Source organism: Macaca nemestrina, chromosome 15 (genome assembly GCF_043159975.1).
Source record: "Macaca nemestrina isolate mMacNem1 chromosome 15, mMacNem.hap1, whole genome shotgun sequence".
In the NCBI taxonomy this organism is placed as follows: Eukaryota; Metazoa; Chordata; class Mammalia; order Primates; family Cercopithecidae; genus Macaca; species Macaca nemestrina.
The window spans coordinates 22,916,787-22,939,992 of NC_092139.1; the positions used below are offsets into that span (position 1 = coordinate 22,916,787).

The 23,206-nt window shown below is 43.5% G+C and overlaps 1 protein-coding gene and 1 long non-coding RNA gene across 2 annotated transcripts in view; one reads left to right on the forward strand and one right to left on the reverse strand.

The window, feature by feature from the left end:
• LOC105496367 (uncharacterized) overlaps positions 1 to 6,915 on the forward strand; it is a 38,613-nt gene extending 31,698 nt beyond the window's left edge. Inside the window, exons 2-4 of the mRNA XM_071080895.1 lie at positions 5,022 to 5,139; positions 5,315 to 5,405; positions 5,969 to 6,915. Coding sequence (XP_070936996.1) covers positions 5,022 to 5,139; positions 5,315 to 5,405; positions 5,969 to 6,343 — 584 coding nt within the window. The 3' untranslated portion in view covers positions 6,344 to 6,915. The remainder of the gene's footprint in view (positions 1 to 5,021; positions 5,140 to 5,314; positions 5,406 to 5,968) is intronic.
• Positions 1 to 23,206, reverse strand: part of LOC105496370 (uncharacterized) — a 187,416-nt gene that overhangs the window by 119,296 nt on the left and 44,914 nt on the right. The gene's annotated exons all lie outside the window — the stretch shown is intronic.

Below are 23,206 nucleotides of genomic sequence, written 5' to 3' on the forward strand. Positions count from 1 at the left end.
AAGCAGAAACTCAGAATGGTACTTGACCATTTCAAGCCAAAAAAAAAAAAGCACTGTTGTTGTGTTACAGATGGAGGAGACCAGGCAAGCTCTCAACCTTCCTAATCACCAGAGACCTTATCCGGAACGAGAAAGATAATGATATGAATCCTAGCTCTCTGTATCTCTGCAACTCACTTCACCTCTGAACTATAATTTCCCCCCAAGGCAATAGGGTTCCTTTTTCTGCTTCTTTTTTGCTTTTTCCCCTTTCTTTCCCTTCTCATCAAGAGGCCCACAAGAAAATCTTCTTAATGGGGGTGGGAACAAGACTTTGGCTCTAATCCTAGTGTCTTGACAAGCTCAAAGATGCAAACATCACTTAACGTGACAAGCAAACCATAACTGCAGTGAGAAAACACTGTTAGTCAGGTAAAGAGATAATGTGCACAGAACATGCTGAGCAAATAACAGCCCTTTGTGAATCAGCATTAGCATAATTACTGAACATTGGTAATTGCTGAAATTATGTTCACTAGGATCGTTTATAATTCTAAGTGAGAAGCTTCTTCCATGTATTCTCTCAGCAGGGAGACGAAAGTGGCTCACCAGCTGGTGTTAGACACTCAAAAAAAGCACTAGTTGTCTTCCACAGGATATCCTAAGCATAGCCTTCAAATGGATTGCCATCATCAGGCGAGCCCCAAACTCTGCCTGGAATTTCCTGCCTCTATATCTTTGTTCCAGTTGTACATCTCCTCTAGAATTCCATCTCTTCCTAGTTCAATTTGTCCAACATTGGCTGGTCAGCAAGACATATGTAGTAAAATATAGAAAGTTACGTAGTAAAATGTAGAAAGAAGGGTTTGGGTCATGGCATGCAGCAAGTGCAATGAAAGCTGTCCAAGTGGGATCATTTTAAGTCAAATTCAGCCAGGGAGCTACCACATGCTACTCAATGCAGGGCAGGATAGGAGTCCTCCCATCCCTGCAAGAGAGTGAAGGGGTTAATTGGTTGTGAATAGCACCTTGCAGAGTATAACAAGGGAGAAGAAACCTTAAGCCCAGCACCATGTGTATCTACATCCTAGATGGAACTGTACGAGTATGTGAAGAGATTATGTAAAAGGTAACCTTTCAGCATATTAATAGCCACTGAGAATTGACTCCCATTAGTCCCTGACACAAGGTTGCAGATGATGGAACAAACAATGCACAGGACAACCAGAAGAGGATCCAGAGCTTCACAAACAAAAGAAGGAACTAGATAAATCAAGGCAAGATGATGCCCCTTAGCAACTTGTAACAAAGGGTCTCGAAATCGCATTATGAAGCAAATATCACTCCATCCCCTCAGGAAGGAAACCTGGGAATCATCCTTTTTACTCCCTTTTCTTCCCCTGCATTCTACCTCCCACCAATATTCAAACTATATAAGCACATTTTTGCTTGTTTCATTTACTGCTATATCCTCAGAGCCTAGATCAGTTGAATTAATAAACTGAATGAATGAATCAGTGAGTCCTGACAGCTCTACCTCCAAAAAAGATCTCGCCTCTGTCTGGGTTTCTCCATTGCTACTGCTATGTCCTAGCCCAAGTCAACATCATTTCTCACCCGGCCGACCACATCAACTCCTACCTTGTGTTCCTCTTCAACTCTTGCCCACTCTGAGCTAGACTCCTTGCAAAATCCAGGTAGTTTCTAACACCCAGATCAGGTGACACTCCCTATTGTAATAATCCAGATGCTTCCCCAAGTGTAAAAAGAAGTCACTTCAGAATTTCTCTTTGCTAAATCAAGACCACTCCTAAACTTGTATCTCTGTTTGCTAAAAGTTGGGCCTAGTATATGTCAGGCAGTATTTTCTGGACTTTCCAAAGCCTGCCTCCTCTGAAAGCCCAGTTCAATCCCACCTTTTCTAGTAGGTCCTTTATGACAATCTCTGCCCAAAGTGTCTCTCCTGATGCTAAACCTTTCTGTGTCCTACACAGTTGGCATTTAGCATTTGCCACTCCATATCACAGAATGACCTTTCACGGGTATAAAATTGCTAACCAATGCACTGTGCTTTTCTAGTCTCAAAGTGGTTTTCTAACTAGAAACATACAACAAGCTGGCTTGTCAATCACTGTGATTTTCACCCTCCATTTTACAGGGGAAACAGTTACAGGGAAACTACTCAAAATCACGGAGAAATAAGTGGTAGAACTGATATTCAAACCCAGGACTTCAGACGTCAGTCTCTATGTGTCAGGTGCCCCATTTGCCTTGTGTACGCCTTGCCTCTCTCAATAACCTTATTTATAACCCTCGTTGCCTAGCAAAGTGGCATATAAATAATAGTGATTAATATTAATGGTACACTTATAACATTCTCCATATTTTATAAGTGGCTTACACAGGTTGTCATTTAGTTCTCACTGCCCTATGAAGTATATCTTATTATTATCCTAAGGTGCAAAATGAGACTTCTGAGGCACAGAGATGTTAAGTCACCTTCCCAAAGCCACACAGCCATTAAATAATGGGGCCAGAATTTAAACACAAGCAGTCTGGCTCCTAAGCTTACACATTTAGCCACTGTGCTATGCCACCTCCCTCTCTAATAGGCCCCCAGAGACAATTTAGAGGTTGACTGGTGGCACCATAGACTTTCAGAGCCAGGAGAAGGGCCTTGGTGAGATCAAATGTCTACACCACCCTTAAAATATCTGGCTTGGAGTGACAGCGGTTGATAAGGTTTGACATTTTCGAATCAATTTCTATCGATTTCTTTCTCCTGAAAGAAAGGACTTGAGTTTGATGGATAAAGCAAGCACTCAGTGTGCTTGGGAATAGCAGGGAAAATGGGCCATGAGCTAGCTCTGCAGAGGACAGAGAGGAAGGGAGTAGCAGCTGCATACTGTCTGTCAGAAAAACCCCTGCTTGGCAGAGCCCTGCTCCGAGGTATCAGAACACACTGTCAGGTAAATAACACGGGCTCCGTTTTGTTGTCATGTGATGTTTTCTCCTGGCAGAGTGGCGAGGACGCAGAAGCAGTGGTAGGTGCTCGGGCATTGTTATAAAGTTATGAATATTTATGTGGTCAACACAAAAAATCCCATTTTAACAAACACCATTTTGATGGATTTAACAAGTTAATCTAAGCAATTTCCACATCCTGGTGGATGCCTGCAAGAGATGAACGGATGGCGTTTCTGTCAATTGTGTTGAGTGAGGAAACGTCTGAAACAGATGTGTGCATTAATCCACATTCATTTGGTAAATGTATTGTTTTGTCTCAGTATTGGGCCTGTGCCATGTGCCTAGCACCATGCTGTTGCTTCTAGTACTGGATCCTCACAGCCACTCTCAGAAGCCCTATCCACACTGTTCACATAGGTTTGGGTGACACCCAGAATCTGAGATGGGGATGGGCACCTTGATGGGGCACAGCTCTGAGGTGTGTGTGAGAACACATAACATAGGGCTAAACCCTTGCCTGGCTGGGGCAGAAAACTTGATGGCCCAAGGCAGGTGGACTTGAGATGGACCAAGGCTCTTGCATTGTACTGCCGTGAACCTCTCTCATCTGCTCCATCTTCCCTGACCACTGGGGACAGTTGCTCCCATTAGCTTCTTCCCCTACTTGGGCTCTTGACACAGGTCTCCTAGTTCAACTAGCAAAGCATTTTCACCTGCTTGTTCACAAGCTCTCCTCCCAATAAGTATAGTAATTGTACTTTTGTCTCCGTTTTGTGGCAGGAGAAAATGAAGTTCAGAGAGTTTAAGGAGTTTCATCACGAACAGATGGTTAGGAAGTTCCAATCTGGTCACAGACATAAATATCGATCTCTTTATTTTAAACTATGTATGTACTATTGCTCCTATGTCTGCTCTTTATCCTTAAGTTCTTTGTTCTGGCACCTGTTCCGTAGGGGTTTTCTTCCCCAGCCCTGAGATCACTTAAGGTAGGTTGGATTGGTGTCTCCAATTCTTTACTCCCTCCCTTATTAGAATTGCACGTCCAAGCCTTTTGCCATATGACTTTGCAGTTTCTACCACTACCTCAGCAGCATATATTTCCTCTGCCCATTGATGTTGGGCTTGGCCATCTGATTTGCTTTGGCCAATGGGGTTGTGGAGATAACACAAACTGAGGCCACAAATATGCTTTTAGGGTTTGGTTTGGCCTCTGACACTCCTGGAGTCCATTATAAGAAGAGCACTCTCCAGGGAGTTACTAATCCAAGGAGAAGAAGGAACTGTAAGACACAGACCTAAACCCAAGCCATTACCTGGAGCCAAGATTAGCTTGATCAACTCACATACGAGCAAGAAAATAAGTGTTTGTTATAAGTCACTGAGAGTTTGAGGTTGTTGCACAGCGAAAGCTGACTGATATGCTACCAAACAGTGACAGAAAGGCTTTCAGAAGACAAGTTCAAAAGTCCTCTACAAAACAGATTTTCATCCTTCCTCCAGCAAGACAACAGTTTTCAGCAAATGTACACTCTGCACCAAACCACTGTGACATTAATTTTGCCTTATCAACTAGAGTATTTTGCAATTATATACTTTAATTCAACAAATTTCAACTCAACACAGTGAACCTGTTAAACATGAGATAAGACAGACGACCATGGAGAGAGAAATCTGGCTCAGTCCTCACAAGTTCACAATCCAACGGCAAAGACAGACACGAACATGAGTAATACTAACAAAAGGTTTTGAGAAATAAGTGCTGCAGCAGGTGACAGAATGTTATCTGACAAGAGGACTTACAAAGTCAGCATGGCAAATATGACATTTGCAGTGAGAGTTAAAGGTCAGAGAGGATTTCCAAAGGCTAAGATGGGAGAATAGGAGGAAAAGACCATGTGGGGAAAGAGATAAGAGTATACTCACACAAAGGCCAGAAAGCCATGTTTAGGAATAACTTTTTGCAAAACTGGCCAATAGCAAAGGTATCCAAAATGGGGTGCTAATAGATGGAGTGATGTCACAGAGAGCCTTTCATGCTAGACTGTGGTGTTTGCACAGGATTTGATGGGAAGTAGGGAGCCATGGAAGGTGTGAGAGTGAGGGAGGACTAGGGGGTATTTGTGCCTTAGATCATTATGGCAGTGCGCCAGATGAAAGGATTGAGGGGGTTGATTCTGGAACTGAAGGCACCAGGTAAGCGTCTGTTACCATTGCCCAACTTAGGGGTTTGGGTAATAGGGTCTGGACCATCAGACATGTGGGCGGGGCCAAAGCAGGGATCTCCAGTTCACTCCAATTTTCTTCCATCCCCTTTCTCCCTTTCAGTTCCTCCACTTCCCTGAGCTATTCCTGTTGCTCTTTTTCTCAGAAGCCTGCAGGGTTATTCCTGCCACATGTCCTATCACTCCAGCAAAGCATTAGCAAAAGCCAGCCATCCATCTGCTGACTCCACAGAAACAGTGAGCACCAGATCCAGGGACAGAGGAGGAGGGAGGGAGGGAGGGGACACTTTCCTGATTACAATATTTTATCCTCAAGCATTTGCCACCATCCATCAAATTTGCTAACACGGCAAAAAAATAAAAAATAAAAAATCAGGAACTGAATTGTCAGGGGAGGAAAGGAGGCTCTTATCTTCCAAATAACCTAATACAGCTCCCCCAGCAGTCTGGGATTTATGGGCCAACGGGATGTCCAGATGATAGTGAGTGGGGAGCCAGATTCGGGTGCTTGGGGAAACCAACAAACCCAGTAGGGGACTCCAGATTCGCTGTATTTTAATAATCACTCAAAGAAATGACCTCTGTTTTGGTGGGAAGAATTGGAACAAATCGAACACAGGTTCATAATTCCAGTGTGCTCTTCCCCCTCCTCACTCCAAGCAGCTGGACAGCCTCTACCCTTTGTGTTCCACCCCAGCCCTAGGAATCTCTGCCGCTCCTTCCCTCCTTTCCCGTCCCCATCCTCTTTCCCGCCCCTTGTCCCCAGCTTCTGAGTCCTCGGATTTGTTTTCTGTGAGCAGGAACCTCATCCGACTGTCAGTTCTCTTCAGCACCTCATGCAGGGCCTGGCACTGCCTGATGCTAATAAACGCCTGTGGACGATGGTCAGCAGAGGCGTGCACTGCCCAGCTTCCTGCCACAGCTGCCCTTTAAGACAGCAGACCCAGCCCACACAGCTCCAGGAAGGGAGATGCCAGCATCCCCTTGCCCATGGTCTCGCTCTGAGCTATTTCGTCTCAACTGGCCTCCCACTCCCCTGCCTGACCACAGCTTTGTCTCCATCTCCCAGATTCCGAGGCTCTGCACACCTCCTCCACCAGAGACCTTGGCTCCCACATACCCTTCAAGCTATGTCCTGCTCAAACAGCTCTGAGTTGCACCTGCCCTCACCCTGACCAGGACCTCAGGACCACATACACACACAGCACACATGTATATGGATCATGTATAGCCCACACATTCATACCACACACGTGTATACACAAGCTACACACAACATATGCACATACACACTCTGCATAGCACATACTCACACATACAAACACTGATACACACCACACACATATGCACCATGTGCACCTACACACACATGCCACACACATGTATAGGGGTAGACACACTATGTACACTCCCCATACACCCGCATGTGTGTATACACATGTGTACATGCCCTGTGCATACCAACCCACACATATACATACCACATATGCCATGCATGCATACATGTATATACATAACATGTATACATGCCACACACATATACACAACATACATACCCCACGTATGCATACCACACACGGCTTTCCACACCACGTACAGCACACATATGCACACTCACACACACAACATTCACTGGGACTATAATTCCTCCAGAGTGGCCTGTTCTGATCCAGCCCAATTAGAAGTTTTCTTGGAAGGCCTCTAGAAACCTCATTTCTGTTTGTTCGTTTGTTTGTTTTCTAACCAAACCTAGGACTTTTCTTAAATAAATGTGAAGATTTTCAACTCTCAAAGAGGAGGGCCATACTGGGCCCACGCCGGGATGCCAAGGGTTTGAGCCAGCCCACTCTAACACCTTAAAGATGGTGGTGGAAAGCAGCCTGAGATGGAAGGTGCGCAGGGGCTGGGGCTGGGGTCAGCAATTGCCAGAAGTCATTGTCCTCTTCTCACAAGGGCTGGGGCTGACCTGGCCAGGGGCCCACCAAGAAGCCAGTAGACATGGCAGTTTCCACAGCATTCATGCCAGAACTGGACCTGAGATATCGGTGGCAGATGCAGACCAAGCCCACAAACACGGGCAAGGCCAGGTCTAGATGTCAAATAACACACAGATAAAGCCCAGGATCTAGGGCCAGAGGCAGGATCCAGGTCCTTGCCTCAGAGAAGAGACCAGAGCCCAAGTGCTTCTGGAACAAAGATAAAGAAGTTAGAATGGCCAGAAAGTGGGGCTTCCTTTGCTAGCCCATCAAGGATATAGAATAGAGAAAGGCAAATTGGCTTAAAAGATTAGGGTAGATCAGACCTCCCTGTGGAAAGTGGAGGCAGAAAGCAGTTTTTAGAGCGGTCATTCAACAAAAATTTATTGTGCTGCTACTACATGCCAGGCGCTAATACAACGGCAATAGGCAAGTTCCTGCCATTAGGGAGTTTACCAATGTATTACAGTTAAATACTGAGATAAGGACTGTCAAAGAGAGTGTGATTCTACCAGCTGGCCTCTCTGTCAAGAGCCACTGTTAACCTCTAAACCTTCAGTCGCCTGACTTCAACTTTTAGCAGCACCACGTCACATCCCCAAATTCCGTCTAACATACACCACCTCTCAGGCTCACTGTTTTTCCCATTAGCATGCCAATCTTGTTCCTAATTTAGCCCTCAGAATAAGCCAGGTTGTCAGTTTGCTATTCCCTAATCCCTTCTCACCCCAGCAATTGAAACTAATGATTGCAATATTGCTGAGTGCCTTGTGTCCTGATCTGCTGTGCTCAGAGTGGGTAATCAGTACCACAGGGGGCTTATGGGAGCTCACAGAGCCAGTGCCAGGTAAACAATGCCTCCTGCCTCCACACTGGTCCAATGTGTTTCAACAAGCACCTTTAGGGTCCTTATGTTAGGAATTGAGAACCAGTTTCCGCCCTCTGGAAACTCATGGTTCAGTGGGAAAGGCAGACCCTAATGGGTTATTCAAATGGTACTGAAGGCCACCTAAAGCGGGTGGGTATTGTGCCAAACCCTATTGACTCCAATGGGGATGGCACCACATTCAAGAGGCCGAAGAAGACACCCAGAGACACCAAATGAGACATAGGGTTTTACTGGGGGCTTTACATAAAGGGGAGAAAGTACAGTGTTTGGGGGTTGGACAAGAGAACCACACAGCCCAGTGGCAGTGGGCTGGACAGCAAAACTGGAGCCACTTGCAAAAGGCATGGAGTTTGTATAGCATTTTCACTTAGCTTCCTTTCCCTAACAACTTACACCTGTCAACCTTTATTCAACCCCAAACTGAGGCCTCAATCCCCTGTACTGCCAGTGTTCCACCGGGCAGGTGGGGGGCTCAGATGTTCCTCAGAGACAAGGAACAAATCTCCAGGTTGGCCACTCCCAGATTCTCTAAGTTGGAACACACATTCAGGTGTGTCTGCCACACAGCGTCATTCTCAGGGTATGTGTAAGTTATTGCCATCAGGTGCATTTCCCCTCCATGGGGGCAGTGCATTGGGGGAAAGCCGGGGCATCTTCTGGAATTGAGGATGCCTGAACTGAATCTTGGAGAAAGAGTGGGAGAAAGTCAACACCTAAAGATGGGGAGGAGGAGCCATGCAAGGAAGAGGGACCCCAGGAAGCAGCAACGGCACAGTGAGCCAGGTTATCTGCACATCAAGGCTGCGGGAGTCCAGATGGCAGGCCAAGTGTGGCAGGAGAGGAGGCTGTAAGGGACCCTGGAGCCAGACCCTGGAGAACCTTGTCAGCCAGGCTAAAGAGCTTGAGTTGATTCTGGAGCTGATGGAAAGTCAGCGAGGGATGCTTTGCAGAGAAGGAGGCCGGTTACATGGCTGTTGCAATAGTTCCAGGAAGGGCAGAGGGAAGGGATGACTTAACCAGGTCACCCAGATGCAGTTATTGGGCCGTTCCTAGGACACATTGAATCAGGATATCTGATGGCAGCCCCACAAATGTGCTTTTTTAATAACCTGCCCCTGGTACTAAAGTTTAAGGGCCACCAAACAACATTTTAAAAATCCCTATATAGATGCTAGTCAATGTGCCACTTGGCTTATAAAGCAGGACTTTATCTATGACTATATCCAACTTAGGTATATTCTTAAGTAAACCCTTAAAAGAGAACCATTGAAGATTGAGATCTAAGGTATCACAGCAAAGCACCCCTTTGTAGCAAAGCTTTCTGTTTCCTGTGAAACCCCATGACATTGATTAGCACACATCTTCTTGGCCTGCAACTCATTCATATGTGCACATTTTGTCAGCCCAATGAGAGTGTTAGCAGAAAGGGGTACAGGAAAAAACATGAGTACTAGAGTAACTGTCCTGCATTCCAATCCAACAATGATATTCAACAGCCTCGGGGTTTAAGATAGTCACTCAACGTTTCTGGACTTGAGTTTGGGGTGACCAGCTCATCCTGGTTTGCTGAGAACTTTCCAGGATTTAGCACTATGCCCTAGTCCCATGTCCTAGAAAACCCCTTAGTTCTGGGCAAGCCTGGATGGTTGATTAGCCTACTTCAGTTTCCTCATTTGTAAACAAGAGTGTTGGCTGGGCACCGTAGCTCATGCCTATAATCCCAACATTTTGGAAGGCCAAGGTAAGCAGATTGCTTGAGCCCAGGAGTTCAAGACCAGCCTGGGCAACATGGTGAAACCCCATCTCTACAAAAAATGCCAAAAAACTTAGCTAGGCATGGTGGCATACACCTGTTGTCCTAGCCACTCAGCAGGCTGAGGTAGCAGGATTGCTTGAGCCCAAGAGGTCGAGGTTGCAGTGAGCCGTAATCATGCCACTGCACTCCAGCTTGAGCGATAGAATGAGACTCCATCTCAAAAATAAAATAAAGTCAGAATGTTAATATCTACCTACAGGGATGCTGTGAGGATTCAAGGGGGTTAATCAAAACAAGAATTGCTTGTTTTTTCTTCTGTCCCTTGGGATTCTTCCTCCAGGTTGCAAACAAAAGCACTACATCCCATTTGATTGGAGGAAGCAGTTTGGCTTACCATGCACTTGTAAGGATGTAATTTGATTTGTTTCTCACAACAACCCTGTACAGAAAACAGGGAGGATATTTTGTGCCCACTTGATAGACGGGGAAATGGGAAATAAGATGAGTTAAATGGCCCAGTGGGAAACATCTTTTCTCTTAACCCTTTAAGTTTCTGCCTAGGTCCTGAAGAAAAAAATTGCTACCCACACTTTCGGCCCCCTGGAGAGGAGGAATAGCTAATGGGGTCATTCAGGGGTGGCACTTACTGAGCTCCACTTCACTCATGGGCGATGTGCCATTTCACATCCCTTCCCTTCTGCCAGGTTGTTCATTTTCTCCATAGAGTCACAGTTTTGGGGAAAAAAAAAAAAACCCTCCGTTTTAAGCAAAAGTGACTAGGAAACAGGAATCCTAGTTAAGCCTAGCAGCCAGAACAAGCTTCTCGAGCTCTGCTTCTCCCAGAGGGCAATGAATTGGGACCTGGTACATGTGTTCAATCATGGTTAAAACAGGAACTTTGTTTCTGATCTGGCTATTGATCTTTGGCCAGAGGACCCGAGCCGGTGGGGTGTGGAGAGGAATGGCTGCATGCATATAGGCCTAACAACTGGACTCCCAAGTTGCTAACACTAATGACTGACTCAGTAACCCGATGACTAAGCTCCCAAGCAAGACTTGAACCCGTGGCAACTACTCCTGGATCCAACGTGCATTCCCCTACGTTGCACAGCTGCACCCTGGAAACCACACCTCGTAGGAGCTCAATCTATTATTGTTAACACTCTCACCCCAGACAAGCAGCTTTAAAAAAACTGTTTTAGGCAACACCACCAGCCTTTTGCTGTCGTTCATTAAGGGTTTAGCAGCTTGGTATTGATTTTCCCGCAGCTGCCTCTGAACTTTAATTCCTGCAGCAGAAAACAAGGCTTTGTCTGCGACATTTCCTGTCCAAGTGGTGGGTAACAACCATTCCTGGGATGCTGATTTCCCCAGCTATGCTACAAACCACAGGTTGCCCGCAATATGTCCTTTGTCTATTCCAAAGAGTAATTTCTGTAGCTGCAGGAGGTCCCTTCAAATGTGAGCAGTGGCTCCACCTCCTTCCTAAATCAGCAGCGCCTTCAAAAACCCCAGCCTTTGGAAATCCAATGACCACCCTGCTCCTCACACTGACTTGCAGCTAAGAAAGTGCTGTCTTATATTTATGTCATATTTGTTACATTCAGATTTCTCTTAAATGTTAATTCCTAGGGATTAGAAAGGACCTTAACAATCTTCTCTTGCAAGCATCATCCTGATATTTTATCCCCTCTGCAACATCCCCACCAAGTGGCCATTCTGGCTTTGCTTGAACACCTCTAAGGACAAGCAACTCACCTCCTCCATAGGAAAGCAACTTTGTTCAGGAAAGCTCTGAAAAGCAGAACATTTTTCATTGGGTGGAATCAAAATCTGCCTCCCGGAAACATCGGCCACAGCTTTCTCTGCTAAATCCCTGCTTCTCATCCCTGAAGCCCTGGATCCTATCCACAACACCTGTGTGAGTGAAGAACCCACCTCTGAGGCAGCCCCTGTGTGCTCCGCATACTTCTCTTCCCAAACCATTTGATCTGAGTTCCCCTGCGGAACAGGCACTGTGCTGTATGCACCTGTGAATGTTTTCTCATATTTATCTCATGGGGTAAGATTTGCTATCCCCATTTTACAGACCAAAAAGCTGAGGCTCAGAGAAGGTAAATAACTTCCCAAGGATACACAGGTAATCAGTAGAAGAGACAGACTCCAACCTTAGAGTTGCCTGCCCCAGAGCCTGTGTTCTCTCCCCTATTCTGTGCTTTCTAAAAATAGAGCAAGTTTAGTTTCAAAGGGAGAGCAGAATCTGGCAAGACATGTCCAACAAGAGCAGCGAATTTCTCACAGCCACTAAGGAGGCCTCAGGAGAACCCTGCTCCTGGCTCACCCCTTCTGTCTCCGCAGGTGGAAGGCACGGAAGGAAATATTGATGCCAATGGTACCTGAGGCTGCAGTGGACCGAGTGGTCACTCAGCCACCAGCAGCAGCCTGCCTGGTGCAGCAGGGCCCATGATGACAACTGGTGCCCAATTCCGGTTCCAAGGCACAGTCACAGAATGGCATTCTGAGAATGGAGACTGGGGTCCACTCAACCATCACTAAGAAGCCACAGTCAGAGCTCTGCCTTCTGCTTTGGGCCTCTATTCCAAGCCCCTGCTCCTGTAGCCGGGGTTCGTAGGCTCCTCGCGAAAGCTCAGACTCTCATCACTCCTACCTGTCTTCTTCCTCACAACCCGGAACATGTCTCTGGGGCTCATACCTGACCTGGACTGTAACCGCTCTGCAAATGAACCCACCCATGCTCTAATGGACCAGTCTGGAACTAGACCCCTTGCTCACCACACACCACCACCACCCATTCCTGCCCCAGCCACAAAGCCAGAAACGGGACATGGATGGAAGAAGGAAGACAAAAGGCAGGAAGACCAGCCAAGAGGCTTTTGCTACTGTCCAGGTGAAAGATGACAATGAACCAGGAAAGAGGTAGTAAGGCTGGAGAGAAAGGAATAGCCGAGATATTATAGCAATAAGAATGGAATACAGTGACCAACAGCATGCTGATCACAGTCATGGTTGGGACATGTGACTGACAGCTTCAAGATGCTCCCAGCGATCCTCAGTACCTAGCGTTCATGCATCGGATATTAATGTAATCCTTCCATTTGAATGTAGGTTGGACTTAGTGAGTTGTTTCTAATAAATGTAGCAAAAGTGATACGATATCATTTTGGACATTAGGTTACAAAAGGCTCTTTCCATCTTCCTAGCCTTCCCCCACTCACTCTGACGGAAGGCTGGGGCCGTGATATGAGCTGCTCTATGGAGAGGCCCATGTGGCAAAGAGCGGAGAGGAGCCTCCAGCCAATGCCCAACAAGGAAATGAATCCTACCAATAACCACATGAGCGCACTTGGGAGTGGATTTTGCTCTGGGCCAGTCTTCAGATGACCGCAGCGCCAGCTGATGCTTTGATTGAAGCATCAAATCAAATCCTTCTGAGAGACCCAGACCGGAGGACCCAGCTCAGCTGCTCCCAGATCCTCTCCCACAGAAACTGCTTGTAAAGTTCATTGTTTTAAGCTGCAAAGTTTGAAGGCAATTCATTACACAGCCTTAGATAACCAATATAAACAGAGAAACAAGCAAGGTATGCTTTTTCAATTCATGAGGAGATTCCAGATGTCCAGGGCAAGAAAGAGAAAGGAGTCCCTGACGGTGCCCATGTTCTTATCATGGGAACTCACATGCATGTCGATGCCATTTACTGAGCTTGGAACCCTAATGGTGGAACAAGATTTTAAGGAAAGAAAACAAAACAAACTTTGGTCGTGTTCAGCCTGAAACACCCAAGAGAATAATGGCTTCTAGCTTCATCCATGTCCCTACAAAGCACATGATCTCATACACAGGCGATGGGTTGATAGGTGCAGCAAACCACCATGGCACACGTTTACCTGTGTAACAAACCTGCACATCCTGCACGTGTACCCCAGAACTTAAAAAAATAATTTTTTAAAAAAGAAATACCTAAGAGAAATGCAACTGGGTGAGTTGAGAAGGTAGTTGGATTTATGACCCTGGAGCTCAGAAGGAAAACATTGGCAGGAGACAACCATCTGAGAGTCATCCCCCTGGAGCCACTTGGAATAAGTTTATTTCTCCATCCACATAAAAGTCTTTGAAGCTTGTTTTTTGTTTTGTTTTCTTTTGTGGGTTGTTTTTGCTTTTGAGATGGAGTCTCATTCTGTCACCCAGGCTGGAATGCAGGGGTGCAATCTCGACTCATTGCAACCTCCACTTCCCGGGTTCAAGGGATTCTCCTGCCTCAGCCTCCCGAGTAGATGGGACTACAGGTGCCTGCCACCACGCCTGGCCAATTTTTGTAATTTTAGTACAGGCAAAGTTTCACCATATTGGCCAGGCTCATCTCGATCTCCTGACCTTGTGATCTGCCTGCCTCGGCCTCCCAAAGTGTTGGGATTATAGGCGTCAGCCACCACACCAGGCCTCTTTGAAGTATTTGTAAGGAGTTCTCATGTCTCCCATGAGTTTGGCTCAAGTACGTCCACTGTCTTGTACTTTTTCTCAGATAATTTGGCTCCAAGTGCCCAATCGGCTTCTGGGCCTGTCAGATATAAGTTTTATTTCCCCTGCTCTGCTTATAATTGAACAACTGGGCAAGTTACTTAATTTTTGGTTTCCTCATTTGCAAAACAGTTGTTTTGAGGTGAAAATAAAATTCCTGGCAAACATGCAGCATTGTGACTAGCACATAAATGGTCAATAAATGTTAATAATTATAGCATCTAGAACAGCACTATCCATATTATGTAAGCAACATATGTTACTTTTAATTTTCTAGTGACCACATTTTATTTTTTTAATTGTTTTGGGGTACAGGTGGTTTTTTGTTACATGAATAACCTCTTTAGTGGTGATTTCTGAGATTTTGGTCCACCTGTCACCCCAGCAGTGTACACTTTACCCATGTGTAGTCTTTTATCCCTCATCCCCCTCCCACCCTTCCCTCCAAGTCTGCAAAGTCCATTGTATTATTCTTATACTTTTGCATCCTCAGAGCTTAGCTGCCAGTTTAAGTGAGAACATGTGATATTTGGTTTTCCATTTTGAAAAGTGAAAGGAACAAGAGAAATTAATTATATTAATATATTTGATTAATATATTAATATATTGGCCAGGTTAGTCTCAAACTGCTTACCTCATGTGATCCGCCTGCCTCAGCCTCCCAAAGTGCTGGGATCACAGGCGTGAGCCACTGAGAGTGTATAGGCTCTAATTTTTTTTTTTTTTTTTTTTTTTTTGAGATGGAGTCTTGCTCTGTCACCCAGACTGGAGTGCAGTGGCACAATCTTGGCTCACTGCAGCCTTGGCCTCCCGGATTCCAGCGATTCTCCTGCCTCAGCCTCCTGGGTAGCTGGGATTACAGGTGCACGCCACCACACCCGGCTAAATTTTGTATTTTTAGTAGAGACGGGGTTTCACCATGTTGGCCAGGCTGGTCTTTAACTCCTGCCCTCAGGTGATCTGCCCACCTCGGCCTCCCAAAGTGTTGGGATTACAGGCATGAACCACCATGCCCAGCCCTCTGATCTTAATTCTGACACTTAGTATCCAAGTAACCTGAAGGTTCAGAGTCACTCTGCAAAAAGAAGAAAAGAAATCCATCTGGCTTATGTAACAAAGACCACAAAAATATCTAGAAATTTTTACTCAATAATACTTATCCTGGTATTCCAAGGTAAGCAAATAATCTGAAATATATGAAAACCATTATGTGCAAAGATGTACATCACAGCATTGTCTACAATGGTTTTCCAAATGAAATAATCTGATCGTCCCACAGTAGGGAAACAGTTAACAACAAACATCCTTAATGTTTAGGCATGTTACATCTGTACCTTACTAATTGTCACAATAGCTACTTTATCTCTACAGTAGAGACAAGGAATTGAGACTAAGGGAAGTTGTCATTTTTCTTAGACTGCAAAACTCTTGAAAGTAAATCAAATATAGTTATTATTAGACCTCATACTTAGATAGCATTTACTTTGTGCTTTGCATATAAGTCATTTAAATCCTGATTTGTCTGCTCCATAGTGTTCAGAATTATCATTAAAAACAATTTTGTGAACCAGGCAATGTGCTAACAACTTTAGCTGAAATACCTTATTTCTGTCTTACAACCCTATAAGGTGAGAGCTATTATCAGATCCATCATGTGGATTAGGAAACTGAGGCTCAGTGAGTAAGTTGGCCATTTTATTATATTATTTTATATCAATAAAGGAAAGGAGTCAAGTGCTATAAAGAATACATTCCTAGTCATAGGAGGAGATCATAAGAGTTGGCAACAGGAAACACATGTATTTATTAAACATGTACTAATAAATGTGCCAGCTATCGCTCTAAGTGCTGTGGGCACAGAGACAAAGCCCTTGATCTCATGGCATGGGATTTTGAGTCTCTTTGAGCCCTTGATCCCCTTGATCTCATGGCATGAGAGGTGAGTAGTAAACAAACATAAATAAACATGTGTGCAGATGTGGATATGGTCAGCTTGTGATTTGTCTAATAGAAGACAAACAGAAGGAACAGAGCATGTTAGGAATGGGACAATGTTGCTGTGGTATACAGGGTAACCAGAGACAAATTATGTAAGGGAGTGTCATTTGGACAGAGATCTCAAGGAAGAAGGGAGTAAGCCATGTGCACTTGGAAAGAACATTCCAGGCAGAAGGAAACAGCAGCTGCCCTAAGATAGGAGTGTGCCAGTGTATTGCAGGAACAACCAATACATAAGGATGCTAGTAGTTCTAAAAAAAAAATTTAAAAAAAAAAGTGAGCAAAAGGGACAATAATAGGAGATGAGGCCAGTGGCCCAGACTGTATTGGCTCTTGTGGTCATAGCAAGGTTTTGCCTTTTACTGTGAGATGGGAGCCAATGGAAGGTTTGGGGGCAGAGGAGTGGCATGTGATAGGAATTGTAAAATTTAAAAATAAAATAACTCTGACTGCCATGCTGAGAACAGATTGCTGGGGAACAAAGGCCAAATCAGGGAGAGCAGTTAAGAGGCAACTTCAGTAACCCAGTGAAAGACGCCAGTAGCTTAGACTGGGATGATAGTGGGAAAAGTAGTGAAAAGTGGTTAGCTTTAGATTCAGGATGTATTCCGAAGGAGAGATAACAGGATTTGTTGGTGATTTTAATACAGATCATAAAAGAAAAACAGTCAAGATGATTCCAACCAACGTTTTTAGCCAAAGCAATTGGAAACACAGACAAGTCACTTATTAAAATAGGGAAGACCATGGGAAGAACAAGTAAGGGGAGAAAACCATGAGCTGGCTGGACAATGTTTAAGATGCCTGTTAGACATCCATATGGAAATGATGAACGGTCTGTTGAATGTATGGATCTAGAGGTCAGAGAAAAGCTATAAGTTGGATTGATAAAATTGGGAGTCATTAGGCTATAGTGGTATTTAAATGTCCTTCAAGTGTCAAATGTTGCTATTAAGTCAAGTAAGATAATAATTAGCACTAGCACTAGCCATTGGACTTGGAAACATGAAGGTTATTGGTGACCTTAACATGAGTGTATTGGCACAGTGATGAGAATGAGAGTCTAATTGGATTATTATTAAAAGAGATTTTTTTAAAAAGGAAGTGGAGGTAAGTATGGATCTCCCCCAATCTTAGACATCTAATGTAGACACAAAGTGGTCCACCAATGTGATTCAGGTGGATACAAAGGTACATTCTCCCTTCACTATGGTGACAGAGCTCAGGACAGAAAGGTAGCTTCTCATCAGTAGACATACAGAGGCTTTTCAGAGTCAGCAAAAAAACAAAGAGGAAAGTAATATGGCACAATACCAGGCACAGCTCCATCCCTGGAGTGGCAGAGAAGACCATGACAGGGACAGGGAATCTATGTGGCCATTGTTATGAAGGGTTCTAGTAACTCATGAGGAGCCAGGAAGGTGGGGTTTGGTTTGAGGCTGAGCCAGAGACATGTCAACTGTTACCATGGCGACCTCTCCCACTCCCATGTGTGTGACCCATGAAACAGGTTTACACATGAGAAAATGCAGACAATTTAAAGAGAAAACAATCAGAATCATGATATATGCAGCATGTATTAGACCATTCTCATGCTGCTAATAACATACCCAAGACTGGGTAATTTTTAAAGGAAAGAGGTTTAATTGATTCAGTTCAGCATGACTGGGGAGGCCTCAGGAAACTTACAGTCATGACAGGAGGAGAGGCAAACACATCCTTCTTCACATGTCAGGAAGGAGAAGTGCTGAACAAAAGTGGGGAAAGCCCCTTATAAAACCATCAGATTTCGTGAGAACTCACATTCATGGGGAGAGCAACACGGGGGTAACGACCTCCAAATTCAATTATCTCCCAAGAGGTCCCTCCCACAACACATGGAGATTATAATAACTACAATTCAAGATGAGATTTGGGTGGTGACACAGCCAAACCGTATCACAGCATGATTGTTGTACAAAAAAACAAAATTCCAGGAATAAAGACACTAATGACACTTAGCAACATGTAAAACAATGTCAGTGTTGAAGCACTAGAAATATGGAGAGGTTCTTATTTTCTCTATTTTGTAACTTGTAGTGGAAATCTTAGGTAGTTTTTATAGTACAAAAAAAAATTAAGTAGACAATAATCCAAGCCAGTCTCCCAGAGTTGTTATGAAGATTATAATGACTAATATTTGAATAGCTCACAAAGTGCTTTTCACACATTTAATCTCATTTAATCTTCACAACCAACATGCCTTCTCTTGGCACTCTATAAAATCCTTTTTATTGTTGCACTTAGCAAAAGGTATCGCAATGATGTGTTTACATATCTTTTTTACATTACAGACTGAAGTATCCAAAAGATAAAAGCCATGTCTTTTCTTCCTTCTCCTTGACAAGGAACACAAACCCTGGCACATGACAGGAGCTCAGTAAATGTTCAGGGATGGATAGATAATGGTTAAACAGATTAATGAGAGGATGAACGGTTGAGAAGATAGACGGAGGGATAGATGGATGGATGGATGAGTGGATGGATGAGTGGATAGAGGAGTGGATAGAGGGGTGGATGGAGGGATGGAGGGAGGGAGAGATGGATGGATGGATGGATGGATGGACGGACAGATGATGGACGGACAGACGGACAAAGAATCAAAGGGTGCATCATTGGACATGAGCACTTGACTGTCCCAAGGCCACAGAGTTACACTTAATGCCTATAGACAGAGCCAACTACCACTCCCTTCACCCAAAGCTAAAGTATTTTGAAAACCCCATGGTTCATTAATAGGTCATTAATACTCCCCATATCTCACATTTCTGATTGTATTAGTGAGTCCTTCTTCTTAGCTTTCCTCTCCCATACTCATATGCCCACATTGCTCTATGCTTCTCTCTCCGCTTCCTTAACTCCATATTGTTCTTGTCTCACCCAAACCCTTCCATTCAATACCCAGAACTCTCTGAACCATGAAGAATGTGTCTATATCCTAAAACTCTCTTTCCTCTTCTACACTGAAGTGAACCTAGCTCTCACCTGGAACCCCACTTCCTTATAGCTCTCTCTGGAAAGCTTCCCATTTTTTCCCATCTCTAGGACATCTTTTTAGAACATCTCCACATCAGGTTATGTTCTGTTATGTGCTGTTGCAGTACCATGGATTGCATATGCAGGTGTATTATCTATTTCAGCAATTTCCTCTATGTTATCCAGAATCAGTACACACAAAAGTCAGATTGTCTATGTAGATGCTTCAGTCTCATTCACATGTTTGAAAAAATTTTACAATTAGATGTTTACAAGAACCATGACATATTCTGCATAAGCATCAGGACAATTTCAATTGCAAGTGACAGAAAACCAGCTCAAACTGGCTTGCATTAAGTAAAGGGAATGTATTGGCTCTTGCAACTTGGAAAGTCCAGCAGAGGTTCTGGCACCAGATTACCAGGTCTTTGTCTTCTTTCTCAGACAGGCTCTTTCTTCATGGTGGGAAAGATGACCACTTGCAATTTCAACCTTGTTTATGCCCAGAGTCCAAAAGCATCTATCTATCAATCACATAGGAAAGCATTGATTGGCTCTGAGTTTTAGTATATTCATGAAGTTAAGAGGAATGTAGCAAAGCATGAAGATTGAGAGTCCTAAAAGGAGCAAATGGAATTGAGGGAGGAAGGGAACATATGAATCCCTCAAGATAACACACACAACATTTAAGTCATGTCTATGCCATCTCAAAACAGGTTGACAGTGACCTGGTTACTCACACATCAAATAATTGATCTTTTTGGCTTTTATATCTACATCATTTTTCAACTTACTAAGAATTAGCAGTATCTAAATGGAACATGGTAAGAAAAGTTGGGGGAAGGTTGTCCTCTGATCAGAAATTAACATATAAAATTGTTGACCACGGTCTTCTCTAGGGAGAAAAGTGGGAGTGGGAGGGGGTGGTGATAGAAATAAATTTGATTTTTTTCCTTTGTATATTTTTTATACATTGCTTGGTGGTTTCACATGGAGTATGAAGGAACTAAAAAGCTCCCTATAAAGGAAAGAGAATGAAGATTCAGGAGCTTGGTTCAGAGAGATTCTGGAGAAATAAGATGAAGAAATGGCATTTTCTGGAAGTTGTGTGCATAGCTGCAGAGCCTGATTCCATTTACTTGTTATTGGAAAAGCTAGCCCAGGCATAAGGCAAAGAAGGATGACTGTGGTCCCTTCCCAAAGCTGAAGAGCTGGCATTGTAGCCGAGAGAAAATTGTTGTTTTTATTAGTGCTGTTTGTCTACTGTTTAAATCCATACTTTAGTGTACTAGGAATTTGAACTTAAAAATTACATTCATTTGCTTTGAACAGTATGCTAATAAATTGAAAGTTAAATTAGATCTAAAATCTGTTCTATCTTTAAAAAACAATCACAGAAAAAAATCAGAAAAACTGGCCAGCATTGAAATAGGAAAAGACCAAGTTGGGAATTAATTTTTCCTCCAAATTTGATAATTATTGAATTCCTGTGGATGTAAGTTCCAGTTGAATTATCAACCTTGTCTGGACAGAATGAGAATGATTTTTTAAAAATAGCCTATAAGTCAAATTGGGTGAATGATGATATGCAATGTTGGTATATTTTGGAATAAGAAAGAAACGAATGATATATTTGAGTGTCATTAAGCCTGTCATTGATGAGAAATTAAGTCACTAAATCTGACAGTGTGCTCATGATTTGGGAGTCAAATCGCCATGGAATGTAAAATTAAGGAAGATAGACACAGCATACCTAACCCATGTGCGGGATCGAATCAGTTTTACTCAGAACACAGCGGCATTTGCTGGGAATTACTATGTTTAAAGACCATCAATATTGTATATTTTGGGATCATGCTTAGTTTGAAAAGAGTATGGATAAATTGAGAGAACATAGCTTTATTAAGACCACCTGATGTTAAGGAATTTTACACCAATCTGAGTGGATTTAATTTCCTAAAGCAGTATGTTTGTTCTTGTCTTGATCCCCCCTGGATGTGGCGAATAGAGAGACAGATAAACAAGTGTTTAACATTCCTGAGTAGACCAAACCTTTGTGCATTATTCAGCATGCAGCTGCTGGGAGGGAAAATTGCATACAGCATCTTTCCACCCGAAGAGGAAGAACACGTAATCATCTAACAGATATACTAAAAGGCCCTCCCCTTTTATACTTTGTTAACCACAAGTCTGTCCAAAGAGTTTTTTTTTTTACACTAAATTTATCCAAGGGTCCAAGGAGAGTAGGATGTGTCCCAGAATAAAGATAAGGAATAGTCACATCAAATTCGTGACTATAAACCAGGTGTTTAAAAGAAGGACTATGATTGCACAGGGCAAGAGGACTATTTATCTCAGGTCCTCCATTTCCAAAGGTGTCCAAAACCACTTTTCTGTTATCTTCAATTGTCTTGTTATACATTCATTCACAGAGCCACCTGACAAGTATTCATCATGCAGCTTTAATCTTTTGTCCCATTACCAAGCCCTATCACGTAATACACCATGAATTAATCCTATAACTAAGTTGTGAAGAACATAATTATAGTGTAGTGTATTTTTTGGTCCTAAAGTGTTAATTTAATGTAATTCTTTCTTAAGGTCTCTGAATCTATAGACCTGTTTCAGCAAATAGGGTTTTTTCTGTGTGTGTGTGTGTGTGTGTGTGTGTATGTGTGTGTGTCTCAAAATATAAAGAAAAGAAAAAGGCGGTGGGAAGAGAAAACAAAATAAAAAGAGTTCTGTTCTCCTTTCATCTCTGAAAAGCCATGGTCACCAACTAAAATGAATAAAAACATAGTTAATGTAATTGAAAGAAGTGAGATGGGTGAGAATAGGAAATGACGAGGATTGCAGCAGACGTAAGAGTTCAAAAGAGCTTATGCCGAAACGCCCCATTGAGAAGGAACAATGAATATTTAGCACCAGCTGCTTAGGGTGCCACGTGGAAATTCAGACCCAGGGTTACCAGATCTTCTAATATTTTCAAGAGAAACCATGAATCCATATATTCATTTAAATTTCTCAATTTTTAAAGGCTGGATGAATTTTTGTTACATTTTTTATATCAAACAAAACATATCTTCCACCAAGAGTTAGCCTGTAGAGCATCAGTTTGGATCTATGATATAATTAAAGGTAAAAGTCCAATTGTAAGGCATTTAAAGGCATGGCAATTTGGTGGTCCTCCAAAGGATAAGACAATCAGGGTTTGGCCTATGAGTCTTTATGCAACACGAGCCAAAGCCCAGACTAGGTGAGATGAGCCAAAGTCATTTCTTCTGAGCAGATGTGCAGCTGTTGTTACTGGGATGCACGTGCTGTATGTTAATTGGAGCTCATGCTATTTTAAATGTGTGAATGTTTTTGTTATGGATCCCTCATGTAACTCATAGGACATTGCCTTTTGAAGCCCATAAATTTTTTATAATCTAATATTATCAGAATAAAACAAGTAACGAGTAGATTCAGACTTATTTAACCCTAGAAACTGTTCTTAATAAATTGAGACAGCACAGAAGTTGAATTCAGGAGTCATAAAAATGTAGAGCTGGGGCCTCAAAGAAATAATAACAGGTAAAACTATAAGATTTCACAGATGGCCAGGCACAGTGGCTCATGCCTGTAATCCCAGCACTTTGGGAGGCCGAGGCGGGCGAATCACAAGGTTAGGAGATTGAGACCAGCCTGGCTAACACAGTGAAACCCCGTCTCTACTAAAAATACAAAAAACTAGCCGGGTGTGGTGGCACGGAGCTGTAGTCCCAGCTAGTTGAGAGGCTGAGGCAGGAGAATCACTTCAACCCAGGAGGCAGAGGTTGTAGTGAGCCGAGATCGTGCCACTGCACTCCAGCCTGGGCAACAG